At 39.0% G+C, this 19,806-nt stretch overlaps 1 protein-coding gene across 7 annotated transcripts in view; it reads left to right on the top strand.

Moving 5' to 3' along the window:
- The window catches only part of mta1 (metastasis associated 1), a 75,008-nt gene that overhangs the window by 32,711 nt on the left and 22,491 nt on the right, over positions 1-19,806 (top strand). For 4 of the 7 annotated variants that reach the window (XM_018096234.2, XM_031890399.1, XM_018096237.2 and 1 more), the window contains exons 9-17: positions 113-301; positions 1,052-1,126; positions 1,515-1,573; positions 2,491-2,618; positions 3,733-3,884; positions 4,011-4,200; positions 4,291-4,380; positions 4,479-4,634; positions 8,621-8,656. In XM_018096234.2, the coding sequence (XP_017951723.1) occupies positions 113-301; positions 1,052-1,126; positions 1,515-1,573; positions 2,491-2,618; positions 3,733-3,884; positions 4,011-4,200; positions 4,291-4,380; positions 4,479-4,634; positions 8,621-8,656 (1,075 nt within the window). 7 annotated transcript variants of the gene reach the window in all.

Here is a 19,806-nt window from a genome sequence, read left to right as displayed (position 1 = left end):
CTTTTCAACATCACATGAAAATTGGAAGTGAAATCTTTTAGAGTCTGCAGTGGTTTTGTAAGGCATAACCTATATATTTCTTCTTAAATATCTGTCTTTTTCCTGTTTCCAGTTTCATGCCATGGACACATTGCACAAAAATACCTACGATATATCTAAAGCCATTTCTGCACTGGTTCCCCAAGGAGGTCCCGTCCTCTGCAGAGATGAGATGGAGGAATGGTCTGCCTCTGAGGCCAACCTTTTTGAGGAAGCCCTAGAAAAATACGGCAAGGACTTCACAGATATACAACAGGACTTTGTACGTGATCATTTATCTCTCTTAAGAAAAAGGATCAGCAAGCTGATGTTTCCCTTGTCTGTCTTGCCCTTTCTTAAAATGTCTCACAGCTGGAATAACAACATTCCTTACTCTGAATTGTTCTTTACATACTTGGCATACGATACTTTGATTATCGGGTGTTTCTGGCCCTGTAGCTGTAGTTGAACTTAATCTTTCTAAATGGTGGATATTTTGGTGTTGCTGCCTTGCTACAGCGTGAGCAGTTAAACTAAATTATCTGTTTTATTGTGTTACTTAAAGGGTTAATATCCACATCTGTTAAACCAAATCAGTAGCACACCTTTTCTATATAAAGCCTACCTAGTAGTATTGCTTACATATAGCCAAAAGTACAGTTACTGTACTTTGGGTCCAAAGGTATCAGAGCTAGTATGAGTAAGAGTAAAGTTGTATGAGTAAGTTAAAAGTAGCTGTTCTCTTGTCATCATCTGCCAAAGCACCATGCATCCACATAAACAAATTACATTTTCAGTTTTGAAAGATGATTTGTGGGTTTGTAAAGGTGCTCTAGGAAACTGTCCCCCTAAGAGACAGTGAAGATCAGACAGTATGGTCACAATTAGCTAAACTTACAAACCTAATGTAAGCAAGTGTGGTCAGTTTAAGACTTATGTTTTTTTGGCTTCTTTGAATTTCTTTTTTTGTCCTTGTTTTTAACTATACACAGGCCTGATAGTGTTGCATTAAATCTAGATTCCTTTCTTTCAGTTACCATGGAAGTCTTTGACCAGTATAATAGAATATTACTACATGTGGAAGACAACAGACAGATATGTACAACAGGTAAAAACATTATCAATGAACACTGAGATTTAATATTATGAAAGTGATAAGGAGTCAGCTGCAGCTAATATAGTAGCACGTTGTTTAGGATTTTTAGGCATACAATTTAGTTTAAACACATTCTATCTAACTAATCTACTAACTCATGTTACCAAAGGGGCATCTACTGGGGGTAAGAGACGTATTGACTTGAAATATTAGTCTAATTTTTACAGCGGAACTGCATTCCCAGAAAGTACGGTATTTGTCTGTAGTTAGATTTATGCTTTCTATGAACCTTTATACAATTTTTTTGTGGGCATGTTTTTTTAAATTGTGCTTTTTAATGTTTCTAATGTTTGCTTGTTTGTTTTTTTTTATTTTATTTTCTTGTCTACCCATTATTAAGAAACGATTGAAAGCAGCTGAAGCAGAGAGCAAACTAAAACAAGTGTATATACCGAACTAGTGAGTATTTGGAGGTTCATTGTGTAACCCATGGAAAATAGGTGCCAGTATCACACTGGATAAAAAGCATTCACTACATTGTTCATATTCTGGTTCTTCAACTAATATGAATACACATTTTTAGATGGAAAAATAAAGGGAATTAATGTATGTAGTCCACCTGTTTGCCTTGACAATTAAAGTTCCTGATGCTGCCGCTGCTAGAATAGAGAGTGAAAGTTAGATTTGACAGGCATATGCAAATTATGGCAAGGAAGATTCGAAAAGAACCACATGCAAAAAATCACAAAGTTTTATTGATTCAGATTTGATTCATCCAAATCTTGAACCTATTCGGTGCATCCCTATAGTGATACGGACACTAAAAAACTATTTTTCAAAATATGAATGTACATTAAAAGTTACATATAGGTCATGATAGTTTTTTATTGAGAGGGCTGCTTTTGTAAGTAATTGTCACCTAAAGTTCATTAACCTGACTGTTTTGCCAACCTAATTGTCCCTTCTTAGTCTGTTATAGCTTCTAATGCTAACAGACTCCTGATGCACAAATATGGCAGCCCCCCTCATGGAGGAACACGGGGATCAGAAAGAAAGAATGAAAGAAAATGGTCAAGTCAAGTTAAAAAAAAAAAGTTTAATTTCTGGTGTCAGTATTTCTTAAGGGTTCGTACTGATGAGCGTTTTTTCCTTTGCTCCCCTGCATTGGAAGCAGGAGACTGCCACCCCAGGGGAGCTCAGGAAAAAACGCTCATCTGTACGAGCCCTAAAACATTAAAATCAGAGAAGGTCTTCATGTAATTTAGCACTTTCTGTATGTTGGGTTCCTGGGTCCCCATATCTGTAGCTTAAGTTAATGGCAGTCTAAGTCAACTTAAGTCAAGATTCTGATGTATATTTTGAATTTCTTTCTCTAGCAATAAACCAAACCCAAATCAGATCAATGTGAATAACGTCAAGCCTGCAGTAGTAAATGGTACAGCAGTACAGGGGCAAAACGTGGCTGTAGGAAGGGCATGTGAAAGGGCATGTGAAAGCTGCTACAGTAAGTGTTTTTTAACCTTTTTAAAAAAAGAAAATATTTGTCATACATGTTTGTAATGAGGCACATCATTATTTATTATTATGTAGCTTTTTTTATTTGCTTTATCTTGTGTATAAAGTGTGAATGTTATATATAAAGGTGGATATTCAGAGGAATGTCCTGTGCACTTCATAATTTATAGTGTGTTAGTAACACAAATTTAAAAAGCACCAGCATAATCTGCAGTGCTGTACAAAAAATTGGTGTATGTGAAACATACTGATTACAACCAAAAAAAAAAAATTGTGTACAAGAGGGAGAGCGGGTTCTGCTGTGATGTTATCAGCAGATATTTAAAAAATGTAAAGTTTACATCTCCGCTCAAATTTAATTTTTTATACCAGTGGGCATGGGTAATTAATATAATATTCAGATTAAGCCTTTAAGAACTATGTCAGTTAGTACTATTCCCACAAGCAGCCTTTGAAGCTTCTGTCTGTTACAGCTCTGTTAAAAAAATAAATAAATGCTTGGACAGATTGTGGTAATATGAGTGACCTTATTGTAGGAATTTGTACATTAAACAGTTTTTTTATGTTGTTGTAAAAACCATATTGGTGATTTGTATTGATACCTGAAGCCAGTAGAATTCCTTGAAATAAATCCTATTCTTACATTAGGCATTTTGATTATTCTGCTTGTTAAATTTGCAGCTTTTTTTTTTTTTTCCCCCTGTGCTAAAACTTTTTGGTAGGCCCTGTAAAAGCAACGGTTAACGATATGAACACATCCCTTTGGCTCAGTCTATTTGGCATTTACTTTCCCTCTGAGTATACGCTCTGCATTCTGATTTGTGCGCTTCCCTGCACAAGTATCTCCCAGTGGCAAGAGGACTGTTTTGTAATTTGAATAAAAAGCTAAAACAAAAGTGTTCAGAAAGACTGGTTAATTGTCATGTAGACAAAAGTCAAAAAGCAAGTGTTTGCGTACAAGAGTAAAAATTTAAGTAGTTTTTAAATAAGACCTAGAGAAAGGAGCTGGACAAGTAGAAAGATTGAAGTCGGGTATATTTAAGAAAAGTCCCTGCCATGAAATTTTACTCGGATTTTAATGTTCTCTGCCCTCTTTCCATCAGCCACGCAGTCGTACCAGTGGTATTCCTGGGGACCTCCAAACATGCAGTGCCGCCTTTGTGCATCATGTTGGGCATACTGGAAGAAGTATGGTGGTTTAAAGATGCCAACACGACTGGATGGGGAGAGGCCGGGGCCAAACCGTAATAACATGGTGTGTGTATATCTGGACAGGCAAAGCATTATACCCCTTTTTTGTTTTTTTGTGTGCTCCTCTCCAGTTTTCTGAAATGAAATAGCTGCTTGATTGGTAATGTTTCTCTATATCCCTGTATCACAGAGCCCACATGGTCTTCCAATGAGAAATAGTGGAAGCCCGAAATTTGCAATGAAGACACGGCAAGCATTTTACCTGCACACTACAAAGCTGACCAAGATAGCAAGGCGGCTGTGTCGAGACATCTTTCGGCCAAGATATGCAGCAAGACACCCATATATGCCTATTAACAGCGCTGCCATCAAAGCAGAATGTAGGTATCTGTACAATGAATTATTCTTTAGAATACTTACCACTATCTTTTTATAGCAGCTTGCTTACTGACATACTGGCTTTTTCACAGGCACAACAAGGCTTCCCGAAGCATCGAAGACCCCGCTTATATTAAAACAGGTTGTCCGAAAACCCTTAGAAGAAGTGATGCGATATATAGGTAGAAATACTGTTGATAATCGGTTTTGATGTACTTATGTAAGTTTACAAGGGGGTTAAAAATATGAAACCTGTGTTTTTTTTTTTTTTATTTCTCAGAGGCACACCCCTGCCCTCCTAAACAAGACCTAATCAAAAACATTTCTACAAGTATCAACAACAGCTTGACCCCTACCAAATCCTCTCCTGTTATTAACAATGGATCACCAACCATCCTGGGAAAACGCAGCTATGAGCAGCATAATGGTATGGATGGTAAGTATCCCTTCTCTGGCATTATTTTTATGTCTCTTTGTGTCAAATAGTCTTCTATAAGGGATGTACTTTTTGCTAAGTGGTGCTGCACATTATAAAGAGCCCTCTAAAAGGGAGGACTTTTCTGTGCAAAGGTCATTCCTTCTTTGTATATTAAAACTGAAGTTAATAAGAACCAGAGATCTTTTTAGAAAGGCTTAATACCATTTGTGATCCAAGGTTTTAATTAAACTTTTTTATCAGAACTGCAGCAGTTAAGGCAAGCAGTATGGTTGCTCCTATATACATGCAGTATGGGCTAGCTGGGTCATTTAACATCCCCTTAACACACACACTATGTGAGTCCCTCTGCTTTCTAGAGAACTAAAACTCTTGTTGGGCACTTTTTTCCCCCCATGGTTTTACTAGCCCTTTAAAGGAGAAGGAAAGGCAAAGTCAGTTGGGGGTGCCAAAATGTTAGGCACCCCCCAGGGACTTAAATCGCCTACCTTGTACCCCGGGCTGGTGCCCCCTGTAAGGAGAGAACAGCACCAGCCCAGGGTACCTGTAGCGCTTCCTCCTTCCGTCTTCGCTCGCGCGCATGCGCAGTAGGGTGAAGACGGAAGAACAGAGAAGCCTGCTTTTCACTCTACTGCGCATGCGCCTGTCGTTTAGTCCTTCCAAAATGAAGCCAGAAGGAGGAAGCGCTCCGCTACAGGTACCCTGGGCTGGTGCTGTTTTCTCCTAACAGGGGCACCAGCCCAGGGTACAAGGTAAGCGATTAAAGTCACTTGGGGGTGCCTAACATTTTGGCACCCCCAAGTGACTTTGCCTTTCCTTGTCCTTTAAACTGCATTAATCTGGAATGCAAAGTCTGTCAGGGAGGGCACCCCCTTCAGCATGGTTTCCTATGTCTTTATAAGCTAAATGATTACAAGATTTAACCCACTGTTGCTCTCATGTATTCTAAGAATAGGATCACTTGGCTGTAGTTTAGACACTTTAGAGCCCTTTTTCTTCACAACAGAATTTTTCAAATCTTATTTAAAGTTGAAAGACTTGGCGTGTACCACTGTTTTTCTCATAAATGTAAGCAAAAAAAAACTGCTGGACTGTTTATCATTATCTTGTCAGTGGCCTTTGCCAAGGTTGTGGCTGACCATCATCCACCCTGTTGCTTTGGAAGCAATAATCCTCCATAAGCCGATTTCTCTCTGCCTTTTAATTGCCCTTTGTGACTTTAGCCTAACATGACTTGACTGCTAACGTCAGGAAATAGATTAACAGCGAAGTTGCCCTTAGGACATATAAATGCAGAAAATAAGCTAAGAATCTGAGGACCATTTGTTGTAAAGGATTTATAAATACTCTGAGCAGTTCAGACCTATAGTAATGACACTGGATGTCCTAGGTGCAGCAAGCAATGATAACCAAATTCAGGATTTTATGGGCTTTATTGGGTGCTGCCAGTTGCCTGGCCTCAAATCTTCTGTCTATGCATGCCATGGTACACCAGCCTACGGTCACTGTGGTCTCAAGGTGTTCCAAATGAGAGGGAAATTCAAAATTTAAAATCATTCTACCCAGGCTGGTGCTGCTCTACTGCTGGCACAGGGGATACCTGAGGGGGGAATGGATCTCTGCTGGCAAGTACCTCAGCCACTGTGTGTTTGGGGGTTTTTTTTTGTTTGTATTTTTAAAGAAAACACCCACCTGAGCTAGGAAGAAAGCAATTTTGCCTTTTTAAAGCTAATTATGTTGACCATTGTGTTTTGTATGAGATTTATAGAGGCAAAGAAGGAAATATCCATTTTACTTTTAATATGATAAATTAGGAAGTATTTTTTTTTTCTTGTTAAATACACAGTACAGGGGTACAGTCCTGCTGTTTAGTATGTAGCATGACTAATATGGAACTCACTATTGGCCCCTTTTGATAGTAGTAGGCCATCCTCATGGCTTGCTGTGTGTGCCTGAATGACCTGTGCTACCTCTGAGGTATGTAAGGGGGTGATAGCTAATCGGTGTGCTTTTATAGATGTTTGATGGGTATTTTTGTTCTGTAAGAAAGATGGCACCCTGCCTTAATATCATTGGGGTCTGCCCCTTTACACACAATGTTACCAAAAAATACTCTGTATCGAGGGATAAGTGCTACATAGCAATTAAGTCTCTCTGTCTTTCATAGCTCCTGCTATGTTTTAACTAATGGGTTTTGCAATGGAAAAATAGGAAGGCAAATGCTATATAGGGTTAAACAGCTTTTTCTTTTTTTTTTTTTTTTTTTATTAGCTCAGCTTGATGTTTCCCTTTATATTTTTACTTTTTTCATGCTTCATAAGGAACACAGGTCATTTGGATCACACCCCCTGTTAAAGTAAGTTAAGGGGGAACCTGTGTGCTGAGGTGTATAGCATAGTGATACCTAGACTGACCACATTATAACTGGTTAGATTACTGGAAACTTGCCTGTAATAATTCTTGCAGTACAAAAAAGAGCTTGGCAAACAGACCTGGGTTTATTGATTGTTTTCTGCTCCCCACCACCCTTTGCACCTTTGTCATTTTGTAATTTTAGTAGCATATACTTTAATGTTAGAGCCATATTTATTTGTTTCAGTATCTAAAATATAACTGTCAGAGTAGAAAGGCCCTGTGGCCACATGTTTACTTAACTTTAGGGTAAATCCTTGTTTATAAGTAGGAAGATTTACATGCATGTGTTTGGGTTTGTAACATCAACCTGTATTGCAGACTATTATAGGGACAGATCAGCAAACCGGGACGTTCGACGTAGCACGCTGGATGAAAACAGAACCTCGCCTTACCTTGCATGTAGAAGGGAGAACCTAATGAAGCAGATAAAACAGGACGGGGAGAGAAAATGGAGCACCTTCTAAGCAAGGTCGAACATTTCGAACTGTCCTAGCACAATAACTCTTTGGACCGGTGTTATCTTTTCTCTCCCCTTCTCAGCTCCTGTTTTCCCGGACTCAGTGTGGATCCACTGATAGTGTAATAACCTTACAAAACCTCAAAAGTGTCATGCTTGCAGCTCCCATGTGATGTCTCATCGTCCTGGTTTTGCTGCTATACAGAATAAATGTCCTATACCTCCTTTGCCCATGCCTGGGAACAAAATTCTTGAAAGTTGCTTCTATGAAGACTTTTTTTTTTTTTTTTTTTTTTGCAAAAGGAGTGTAGTGCCTTGCTATGAAACACACTTTGTTTGAAAGGTTCCTTTGCACTGATCATGTTTAATTTGCACATACCCCCCCATCATGTACAGCAGCATACTTCTGTTCATAGCGCTCCTTATTCCACTCTTTTTGCCTTAACCAGCAGGACTTGGTAACGACAACATTTTACTGCCAAGATGGCAGAGATGCTTACACTCCCTGCTTCACCAACAAATTAAAAGGGATTCCGCTACAACACTGTGAATTGAGACAACACTGGTATTACATTCGCTTTTGTTTTGATTCTGTTTTGCAGCTTCTTAATTGGAGTCGTATGCAACATGCATGAAGTGCTTTACATATTGCAAATATTATGTTTACAAGCTACAAGGGTCCAATAGAAATACTTCAATCAGACATTTATTAGGTTTGAAATGTTCAGAATATGGAGCCTAAAAATTCTGTTCCATGACTTTTGGGGTCTGCCATTAAACATGATACATGTTAGTTTGTTTTTTTACCCTTTAACTGGCATGTTGGCGGCACGGGAAGTATCAGTGATCTTCATAACAAAACCTTCTGTTCTGTTTTCCTCTAGCTTTACAGAGCACAGTATTTCTGGTGTAAATAGAAGTGTATTTTTTTTTCCTTGTGTTTTAAATATTCAAAATGCCAATTTTTTTTTTTTTTTTTTTTTTTTTTTTTTTTTTAAATGTCACTTTTGTGTGTATTTGTTTTTTGTTTAATTAAACTTAACATGAAAGTTACCATTTGGATTGTTGATGTGGTATTTTTTTTTTCTTTCTCTATTTATTTGTGCTTGGACAGGCAACGTGAAGAAACGCCTGTTGATGCCTAGCAGGGGTAAGGCTTGTAAGCTGACGCCAGCATCTGCTAGGAGAATGTGCCCGTGTCTCAATGTTGCTACTGTAGGCAATGTGTTTGTGCTGTCTGGCTTATAGTGCTGTGTGTTTGTGTTATTTTGCTTATATGGACAATATCTTTCTGCCCATACATTCCAAAAATACAGATGCCATGTGAGAATGAATTATCCCCTGCTCTGCTTAATTAAACCTTGCTGCCTTCCCACACTGCTTAGCACTCACACTTGCTCCCTAAGATGTGTGTTCCTCTACAGTGCAGTTCTTGCTTAAGGTACTTTTTAAGTGTTTTTTGATCACAGTGGCTTCTACCAAGAAAAGTTGCAGCAACAATATAGTCATAATCTGTAACCTGTGTAGCTAATTTACAGTGGTTTCAGTGTGATGAGTTAGAACATTACTTTTCATTCTTCCTCAAGTTTTGAGGTACACAATTTGGTCAGGACACAAATTTAGCTCCTAATAATGTTACCATTATATAACAACACTCTTGCTTTATTATCCATGTAGCTATATTTACAAAGGTATCCAGGACAGGTGATATTTAAAGATTCCCCAAGTAGATCTTCAAGCTGCTCCTGTAGGAGTATTTAGAAGAGCAAGTAAGCATTCTCTCTGCAATTTATGTTAAATGTCCATCAAGCCTGGACCCCTGGCTGCTGCCCCAGGCCCCCTTGTGGGTGGGGGGGGGGGGATCCCTTCAACAGTTTGGATACCGCTGAGTTATACCCTGTCCTTTGAATTTCTTTATCCAATTGAAGTCTGCTTCTAAAGCATCACTTGGCAACAGAGCTATTGTGTTCGGGGAAATGCTTGTAGAAAGAGAAGAGAAGTCAGCCACCAAGTAGTCAAGCAAATAAACTCAAGGTCTAGACGTGCTGCAAACGAACTTGCATGCCGAAGAATTGAATGTTTTGGTGGATATCGGCTACATGTGCCTGCACCCAAGCGTATTTCATTCATTCGGGTGCAGGCACAGGTAGGAGGTGTATGGCGCTATTTTTGGCAAGGGATTTTCAGCTTGCCGAAAATATATGCCAGACGCCTCATCTGACATTAGCCTTACACACTGGAAGCTATCACTGTGCATTCGCCGTAACATTAATAGGAAATATTTAGAAGTCGGAATATAGTCTGCGCCCTGATATAAAACTTAATTTATTTACCAACACTATAACAATTTATTTACCAACCATGTTTGAAATCTACTTTGAATCTTAAATTGTACACTTTGCAAAATCAATTTAGCTCCAAATACATTTGTTTTAATATCGTCGGGACCAAAGTTTTATACATGTTAACTTAATCTAGCAGGTTTATTTTTTGATCAGCTAAGGTCATTCAGTGTGGCTATTAATGGCCTAGGTGCATTACTCAAGATTAGTATATTGCTCCTTGGAGTAAGCACATCAGTGAGTATAATAGGGCTGTAGGCTGTGACACAGCTTGTTAACCTGGCTAGATGTAAGAAGATAATGTCAGTGCTGTGGTGCATTGGACTCCAAGCTGTGAAGTCAGCAAGGGAATTAGCCCTCATTTCTTTTGGGTGTGTCTAATCTCATGAAGGCTTCTGAAATTGTGCTGTGTTGGAGCACACATATCTCAGGTTACACCGGAAAGCAGAGATCCAACTCATTATCAGCCACACAATTTAAACAAAATAAATCTGACAGTCAAAAAATACAAAGTTGCTAAAAATTATTTTACTCCAATCTCATTTTCTGCTGTCAGACAGAACATGTGCAAAAACAAGGTCTATTTACATGAAACAAGAAAATTATTGTCCATATAAATATGCTTAAGCAGTTTCTGTGCCCAGTGGCTTTGGTATATTTGTGCATGTCTGTGCTTGCTGCTTTATATGTGCTACCTGCTCTGTTGTATAGTTATACTGAATGTTGTGTGTCATCACAGCCTGAAAGTCTTATTGTAAAGAGTTCTTGCTTCTCACAAAAGAATTTGCCTCACATTAGTCATTGTTCAATTGCTCATAGCTGTCCCATAAATTAGTAGTCAGATATGGGTTTTAGCCCGTGTCTCTGTCTAAATTCAGTAACTTCAGGTGGCCATACACGTGTAGATTTAATATGCCAATTCAACTACTTTAGACTGATTCAGCAGCTTACCTGCCCATGTATGGGGCCTCCCCAATCGATAAAAACTGGTAGGGTGTCCAGGCAGGTTTGATTTTCCTATACCGTCGTTGCGGGGCCAAATAATCAAATTAGCCCCATATCACCCACGTTAAGTCTGCATTTATTATAGCAAGCTTTATTCTCCTATGTACAACTGAGGTAGGTTTAATGTCACACGGTAGAAAAGAAGATCAGGCTTAGTTCTTCATCTTTTCTTAAGCTGTACCTTTTCTGTTGTGTTTAGTTAAGCCTTGGATACATATGAACTTACATATATATGAACTGCACCAAAATGTCGTAACAGAAAAGCCCTTCCAAAAAACACAGACTAAATATTATGCATATGAAAGTGCTTTTAGGGCATCTTCTTTCCGGGAATTAGGTGTCCTTTGAAACAATTCTTTCATGTAGGCATGGCCAATAATATCACTTTTTACCAAAGCATAGGAGGCTTTTAGTTTAATAGGCCAAATTCCAACTCCCTGCTTTTACAGTTACATACTACCTATCTACTCCAATGTTCCATAGAGTAAAGGCGGTCATACACACACCGATAAAGGCTGCGGATATTGGTCGTCTCTGTGATTGGACAGGTTAAAAGATCCTGCAAGAATGCAGTTAACTTATCTGAACAGTTCTGTTTAGTCATTTCCATGTAACTGGCCATTTATTCTCTGTATATTTATGTACTGCATTATATTAAAAAGGAGTATGTCCTACAAATTTTTTTTCAGTTGTCTGTCCTGCCTTAGGCAACTAACATTTTTCTTGGTTGAAAGAAAAAAAAAAAAAAAAGCATCCATCTATTTGTATATGACAAGTTTAAATCCTAATGGTTTGCCATCTGTAATGCTTGGTTCTTCTATTGGACTTTGGTGATCTTATCCAGATCCAGCTGTATATCCATATGCAGGCCACATTAGTTTTCCTTATTCTTTCTGCATTTAGATTTCTGGACACTTTGGGTGTGTGTTGCCAGTATTTTACATTGATGATGTGAGACTGCTGCTATAATGTAAGGAAGTGCCACATACTGCATTGCTCCCCATATGCGCATAAAAACTACAGTTTCTAATTACCCTTAGTTTAACAGGGGCTTCATTTACCAAACACTGGTCAGATTTGCTGTATTGGAATAAGAGCCTGGTGGCTTTTATCAGACTATCACAGGTAGAATAATGATGACCATAAAACATTTGAAAGGAATTTGCTGATTTGTTTACTGTATCCGCTACCCTGTGTATCTTCTTTTCTTCATTGTGCACAACTTTGTGGTATGTAATGTATTTTTATGATCAAGCGTAATTCGTACTGATTAAAACTGATAAATGTAGTTTTTTGAAAAAGTTATATAATGGATAACAAATTTTAATACTACCACTGTGCTTTTCATTTTTGTGTGCAAGCCCATTTATGCACAAAATGTATTGACTTTGTTACCCTTTATGTGGGTGATCTTTTTGGGCTGTTTTTGCACCAGATAATTTTTTTCTTGTGATATTTGTTATCATAAATTTATATTTTCTATTCGTTTCTGTAAGTTACCAGCCTGTTGTAAACTTGACCAGTGTTTTTATATGAGCCCCACTGTGCACCGTAAGCAGACTACCGTATGTGCAGTACAGTTTTTGGAAGATATCTTTGTGCTCTTCATATTCCACCCCGATAATCTTTGGACTGAAATGTGCCAGAAAGGGGTGGGAGTCGACAGGGACAGTAAAGGGTTCTTTCCCACGTGTTGAAATAGTCTGGTGAACAAAGCAGGCATCATCCTAATAACTGAATGCAGATATATTTCTGTTCAAGTAGCTGGTGGTGCAAATCCTTTTACTTCTTAACACATGCTATACAGGTTTGAGGTGATGAGTTTCACAGTATATAAAGACCATACTATGTCAGTGAGCATGTTGTACATATTGGGAATCTGAATCTTGGCCGCTGAACCTGGAAGAGTTAATACACTAGTACTCCTAGATTGTTCTGAGAGCTAGAACCTGTTAATCTAGAATCTGTTATTGGGTGTTGAACAGAACAATATGTTCAGGAATAGCGTGCTTTAGTTCAAGGGAAGTCAACTTAAGAGGAGACTTATAATTAAAGGGAAGTAACATCAATAAAGCCATCCAATGCTTTGGGTTCAGAAAGGTTTAAAGGGGTCTAAACTTGTTTGCAATTTATATTTTAAATGGCGTCTAAGATATTGGCAGTTTTAGAATTTTTTATATACTGATAGGCAGGCTTCAGCTCAATCGCTCTCTTTGAAGGGTCAGAGTATCAGGAACCTCCACTGTCTGTGCACTTTAGAATTTGGAATTTAAAAAAAAAAAAAAAAAAAAGCATGTTGCTACTGAATTCTTTAAAACTGTAATGGAGAAGTTAGGTAGGGGGGATATTTTTTTTTTTTTTTTTAAATGTACAAGGTAGCAACCCACCTACAATCTGATTTTTGATTCCCTCACAAATTTTCCATCAAATTCAAAACTCACCATTATTACCTTCTGTCTTCATCTCTCTCCCAAGTACAGGTATGGGACCCATTATCCAGAATGCTCAGGACCTGGGGCTTTACGGATCTTTCCGTAATTTGGATCTCCTACCTTAAGCCTACTAAAAAAATTATTTAAACTGTAATTAAATCTAATAGTATTTTTTTTTTACTCCAATAAGGATTAATTATACCTTAGTTGGGATCAAGTACAAGGTACTGTTTTATTATTACAGAGAAAAGGGAATCATTTAACCATGAAATAAACCCAATAGGGCTGTTCTGCCCCCAATAAGGGGTAATTATATCTTAGTTGGGATCAAGTACAGGTACTGTTTTATTATTACAGAGAAAAGGGAATCATTTAACCATTAAATAAACCCAATAGGGCTGTTCTGCCCCCAATAAGGGGTAATTATATCTTAGTTGGGATCAAGTACAGGTACTGTTTTATTATTACAGAGAAAAGGGAATCATTTAACCATTAAATAAACCCAATAGGGCTGTTCTGCCCCAATAAGGGGTAATTATATCTTAGTTGGGATCAAGTACAGGTACTGTTTTATTATTACAGAGAAAAGGGAATCATTTAACCATTAAATAAACCCAATAGGGCTGTTCTGCCCCCAATAAGGGGTAATTATATCTTAGTTGGGATCAAGTACAGGTACTGTTTTATTATTACAGAGAAAAGGGAATCATTTAACCATGAAATAAACCCAATAGGGCTGTTCTGCCCCCAATAAGGGGTAATTTTATCTTAGTTGGAATCAAGTACAAGGTACTGTTTTATTATTATAGAGAAGAGGGAAACCATTTTTAAAAATCTTAATTGTTTGATTCTGGATAAGGGGTCCAACTTCCTTTTTCTTGCCCTCTGCCTTTAGCTTTCTATCCGTAGCTGAACCACTAATTCTTAATCTTCCCTTCATTCATTGAGCTATTCCTCTTTTCCCTTGATTTCATATACTGTGCTGCTGCCTCACCAGGTTTGAAACTGGGGCGGCGTATATACTCCAGTCACGGAAGCCATTATGCATGCATGGATATTGCTTCTTTGGACTGACCACTGAAATCAATATTGTTTGTATTGGTTTATGACAAAAGAGGTGCTATGGAAGTTTGAGGGTAGCCAATCTGACAACATAGGCAAGTGCGAAACTGCAAGGAGAATCTGTAACACTAGATATATAGAAGCTAGGGGCAAAGGCAAACCAGCATCATACATTCATGATAGACTACTAAAATAAAATGTAGGTTAAGTGTGTATTTAAGGCTAATTATTTCGTTTTGGGTAGACCCGGACTGGCAATCTGTAGGATGGGGGCTGTTTGGGCCTCTGTGTACTTGAAATGCCAGGGCCTATTTGAAATCTCAGTCCAGGCCTGCTATGTGGAGTGTCCTTTCTGCTGAAGCATATTACATCACAGGCCGCTCATATGTCTTTTAATTAAAATCTTAGTGATACTGACACTAAAAAAACTACTATTCCAAATATGAATATACATAAAAAAGTTCCCTATAAGTCGTGTTGACGGTTTTACTCCGACAGGTTTGGTTTTGTAAGTAATTGTTACTTGAAGTTTCTAAACCTGACTGTTTTGCCAGCCTGACTGTCTGTTCTCAGCCTGTCAGTTATAGCTTCTAATGCTAACGGCCTCCTGCTGCACAAATATGGCAGCCCCCTCATAGAGTAACATGGGGGATCAGATAGGTGATGTAAAAGCATCAGGCTAGTACATATATGGTAAATATATAAATTAAAAGCAAAGACAATGTTATAAAAGATGTAAAAAAAAAAAAAAAAAAGGGTTCATTTCTGGTGTCAGTATGTCTTTAGGATGGACATAACGAGGGAGATGGGTAATTTGACTAAACAGGATGCAGGGTGCTCTACCTATATGTATGTATATATTTTTTTTTTCTTTAACCTAAATTGTTGGGATTTATTAAAGAAAAAAAATACTAAATCTCAACAGAAAAATAAAAGATGGCAAGTTTCTATAGAAATCAGTGGGTATTGTCTCAAACGACATTAATTTATTTCCCTGTTTAATAAAACGTTTTAAGATTTTCAGCCAACTTGAACATAATTGGAACAATGTGATGTTTGCTTGTTTGCATTTTTACTAAGGGAAAAAAAACGTGACTGTTTGTGATCTGTGCGATCACAGGGTTTTGTTTTGGTTTTTTTCTAGACTACAACATTTTGTAAATAGGCCTCTAAGTGTTTTCCATATTAAGGATATATGCTATTATTTCTCAGCTTGCAGTTGGGTTTCCACATATACTGGAGCCCCCATGGCCAATGCAAGACGTATATAATATTAACGGTAGTACACTTCACTATTTGGCTGTATGACAATTGCCTGCAAGTGTAGTTGTGTGTAGGGTAGCTTCTTGGGAAAGTTCTATTTTGTAATTACCACTTTGTTTGTATTTGAGTGTACAAGTCTGTTGTATTAAAGTGGAATCTACCTGGGCTGTCAACTAACTAACTGTTTAAAGGAACAGTAATACTTGAAAATTAAGGTGTATAAAATTAATTAAAATAATGTAGTGCTGCCCTGCACTGGTACAACTGGTGTGTTTACCTCAGAAAGACTATTATAGTTAATATAAACAAAGCTGTTGAGTAGCCATGGGGGCAGTCGTTCCAAGGAGAAAAGGCACAGGTTCCATAGCAGCTAACAGATGAAATGCCATTGTATTCTACAGAGCTTATCTGCTATGGAACCTGTGCCTAATTCCAGCTTAAATGGCTGCCCCCATAGCTGCACAGCAGCTTACTTATATAAACTATAGTGCTTCTGTGGCAAACACACAACTTTTACCAGTGCAGGGCAACAGTACATTATATTTTAATTTAAAGGAGAAGTCATTTAAGCATTTTATTGCCAATAGATTTGCCACATTAGTGCCACCTAGAACACTATATTTATTCTGCAGAAAACTTATCATACCTGCGTAAAGAGCCCTAGAAGCTTGCTCTGATTGCAGCTGCCATTTTAGTGTTCATAGCTTCCAGTTTGCAGCTATAGCCCTTATAGGTCCAATTACACATTCCTTTGGGTGGGGGGAGGGAGTTTTATATATTCTTATGGGAGGGGGGAGCAGAAGAGAAGCGAGAACTGGGTAGATTCTGGCTCCAGGAATGTAGGATTTTTCTGAGAAAGGAAGTCAGATACCCTAAGAACATGTTTACAAAAAAGGAAACAAGAAATCCTGTGTTTCTTTTGAAAGAGGACTCTGTGAGTGCTTATGGCTCTATTTCCATAGACCGGATAAAGCTTACTTAGTATTTACGTTTCCTTCTCCTTTAAAACACTTTTATTTTTTGGTGTTACTGTTCATTTAACTCTCCCACTTTCAGAGGGGCATGACCTAGCAATCCGGGTCAGTGCTGTAGATAACTCGCCTAATTTGTTTCCCAATAGCCAGATACAAATACAGCTTTAGAAATTAGTTTTTAATTAGCCACTTTAGGCTCTCAATTCCCCAAACTTTACTAAACTTTTCCATCAGCTATATGTAGTACTAATAAGCTCCTTAAAGGACAATGAATGGTTACTGGCTATGGCAATTTGCTTGGTGCCTCCCAGTGATCAAAAATGCAAGCCTTTTGCCCCACCAATGTGCCTCTTCTGGGAAAAACTCACAGGCTTGGGGTACTGCCAGTGGGGCACTGTGCCACCATCTTTCTTCATTTACCAGCTCTTCTTTTCATGGTATTGAGTGGGTGCCTGGGCACTACATTAGGGTTCACTCTATACATGCTATATACTGTGTTTGTGCCAAGCCCGCGCAAGGAATAGCTGAGAAATAGATATTGTGCCATGGTGCTTCCGAGCCAAGTACCCCAGGCCGGAGTACTGTTATAAAAGAGCAGTAGAATAGCTTTTTGTGTGTGTGTGTGTGTGTGCGCGTGTGCGCGAGCGCCTAACAAATTTGCAACACCTACCCCCACCCCCAGTAACGTCATTTCTCTCTGTCCTTTACGACAGACCTTAGCTATCTAGCTGTAAGATTTCCTTAAATACATATTCAGCTTTCCTGTCTGCCTTTTCTTGCAAAGCATACAGTGCTCCCTCTATACCACCTTCTTGAATTAGAGGCCAAAGCTGGCATTATAGGGTATAGCAGCTGGTGTTACAATTTGTGTCAGAATTAACTGGCTAAATAGCGATAATATAAAGCAAATTTACCTTACGGTAAGGGGGTGGCATAAAGGAGCATTGTGTTTGGCCTCGTTCTTCTAGGGCAGTGCTGTCCAACTGGCGGCCCGCGGGCCGCATGGGGCCCTCGACCCCCCTCTGTGTGGCCCCCCACCTGTCTGGCTGCTTTGATGGCTTACTCTTGTGTAAGCTTTAAATGGTATCAGTACTGTGATTAACTGCCCCCCCTGCATGGTTCTCACCTCAGATTCAGGCTGTATTGTTTAAATATGTAATTCCCTGTGTTGTTCACACCTTTTAATCTCTGCATTGTTCACCCCCTGCAGTGTTCACACCTCAGGCTCAGGCTGTAATCACCCATATTGTTCCCCTGTTCACACCTCAGGAGCAGTAGAAACCCACAAATAATCCCTGCACACTACAAAAAGAACATATACTGAGGTGGTAGTGCAATTAAAAAGTTTTTTAATATATAGTTATTGTGCAGACTGTAGGAGCAGTGCCAGTGTCACTGTATGCTGCCTGTGTGTTCCATACACACAGGCATCATAGGGTAAGCAGAGTATGGCACACACAGGCAGGGTAGGGAAGGCAGAGTATGGCACACACAGGCAGAGTATGGCACACACAGGCAGAGTATGGCACACACAGGCAGAGTATGGCACACACAGGCAGAGTATGGCACACACAGGCAGGGTAGGGAAGGCAGAGTATGGCACACACAGGTCAAGTATGGCACAAACCAGCCAAGAATGGCACACACAGTGAAAGTATGGCACACACAGGCAGGGTAGGGAAGGCAGAGTATGGCACACACAGGCAGGGTAGGGAAGGCAGAGTATGGCACACACAGGCAGGGTAGGGAAGGCAGAGTATGGCACACACAGGCAGGGTAGGGAAGGCAGAGTATGGCACACACAGGCAGGGTAGGGAAGGCAGAGTATGGCAGGTTTTTGCTGTACTGCAACCATTAATATGGGTATGGTCATGTGATAACATGGGTGTGGTTTCAAGTGGGTGTGGTTTCAAAAAGGGGAGTGGTCAAAACTGCCTTCCATTATTGGCCCTCCACCACGTAGGTCAGAAAAATTCTGGCCCTCGGTACAACAGAAGTTGGACAGCACTGTTTTAGGGCACAGGGGGGTATGCCAGTTACTGGTATCTTGAAGCCTGGTTTCTCAATATTTGCATATTGCCAGTTTGCAACGCTGTACTGTAATGTGCCATCCTTGTTTGCCCAGTTTCCTTCTCTGGCTTACTATCCCCATGCTCCCAAATCAATTTTTAAATCTTTAAAACCACATAGTCTTTAAACCTCTAAATTCTCCACATGCCAGATTTGCTAACGAGATACATTTCCTTCTATCTTATCAGGTTTTCTGTCAACCTCAAACAAGACTATTCCAATGTTGCATCTTCTATCTGGAATGCCCTGGGTTGCATCTCCAAGAGGCTGCATCTCTGTAGACCCTGTGTGGCCCCTGAAAACTTTATTTGGGGTCTTAGGAAGAGTGTAATCAAATCTTTGGGGATTCTTGATCTCCAAAAGTGAAGCCAAATTATATTGCTGAGCATTTACCTAAAATCCTCTCCCAAAAGACAAGGATGCATATAAGAGTGTTGAAAGTCTTGGCCCAAAATTCCAAAGATACCTATGAAGGTGTTAACAATACTGGCCTACAGAACCATATTTCTGAATTTAGAGGGTATTAATTGAAACTGATACTAAGACAATTTCCGACTGGTCAGCAGTTTTGTGCCATTACAACCAGGCAGTAGTTTAAATAACAGACAAGAAGATGAATTAGAGAGGCTCTTGAACCCCCTCACTCCTCCCAAATGCAACTTGAGGTTTTTGAAAAGTAAACATAACTTCAAGCAACTCGGTTTGGTTTCTGTGTTGTGTGGGACTTTTTAACAAAATTTGGTACGGAGGCCAGAGTCCCTCTTTAATCCTAAGAATGCAGTTTAGCAAATAGTTTTAGAGATAACTATCTGGGATACCTGTGGGATAATCATCTGTACCATAATTCTCATTGCCATTTGTGAACATTTTCTTACTTATATATATTATATTATATTTTATAATTGTCATAGGAGACGCTTAAAATAAGTTTTTAAGATCATAAACATTGAATCTGTAATAGAAGGTTGAGTTGATTTTGTTCCACGTCGCTGACCAGTGGGTTGGGTGCAGCCCAAAGACAATCTCTTAGCATGTTTGTGTTTGGCACCTGATCATTTTTAACTACCAGGTTACTCATTACTAAATGAGGGGAACTGTAATAAACACTTATTTGTTTAAATGTGTTTCTCTCCCTTCTTGCAACTCTTGCTA

This window comes from Xenopus tropicalis, chromosome 8 (assembly GCF_000004195.4).
Source record: "Xenopus tropicalis strain Nigerian chromosome 8, UCB_Xtro_10.0, whole genome shotgun sequence".
NCBI classification, from domain to species: Eukaryota; Metazoa; Chordata; class Amphibia; order Anura; family Pipidae; genus Xenopus; species Xenopus tropicalis.
The sequence above is the reverse complement of the archived record's forward strand: the minus strand, read 5'-3'. Positions and strand labels throughout refer to the sequence as shown.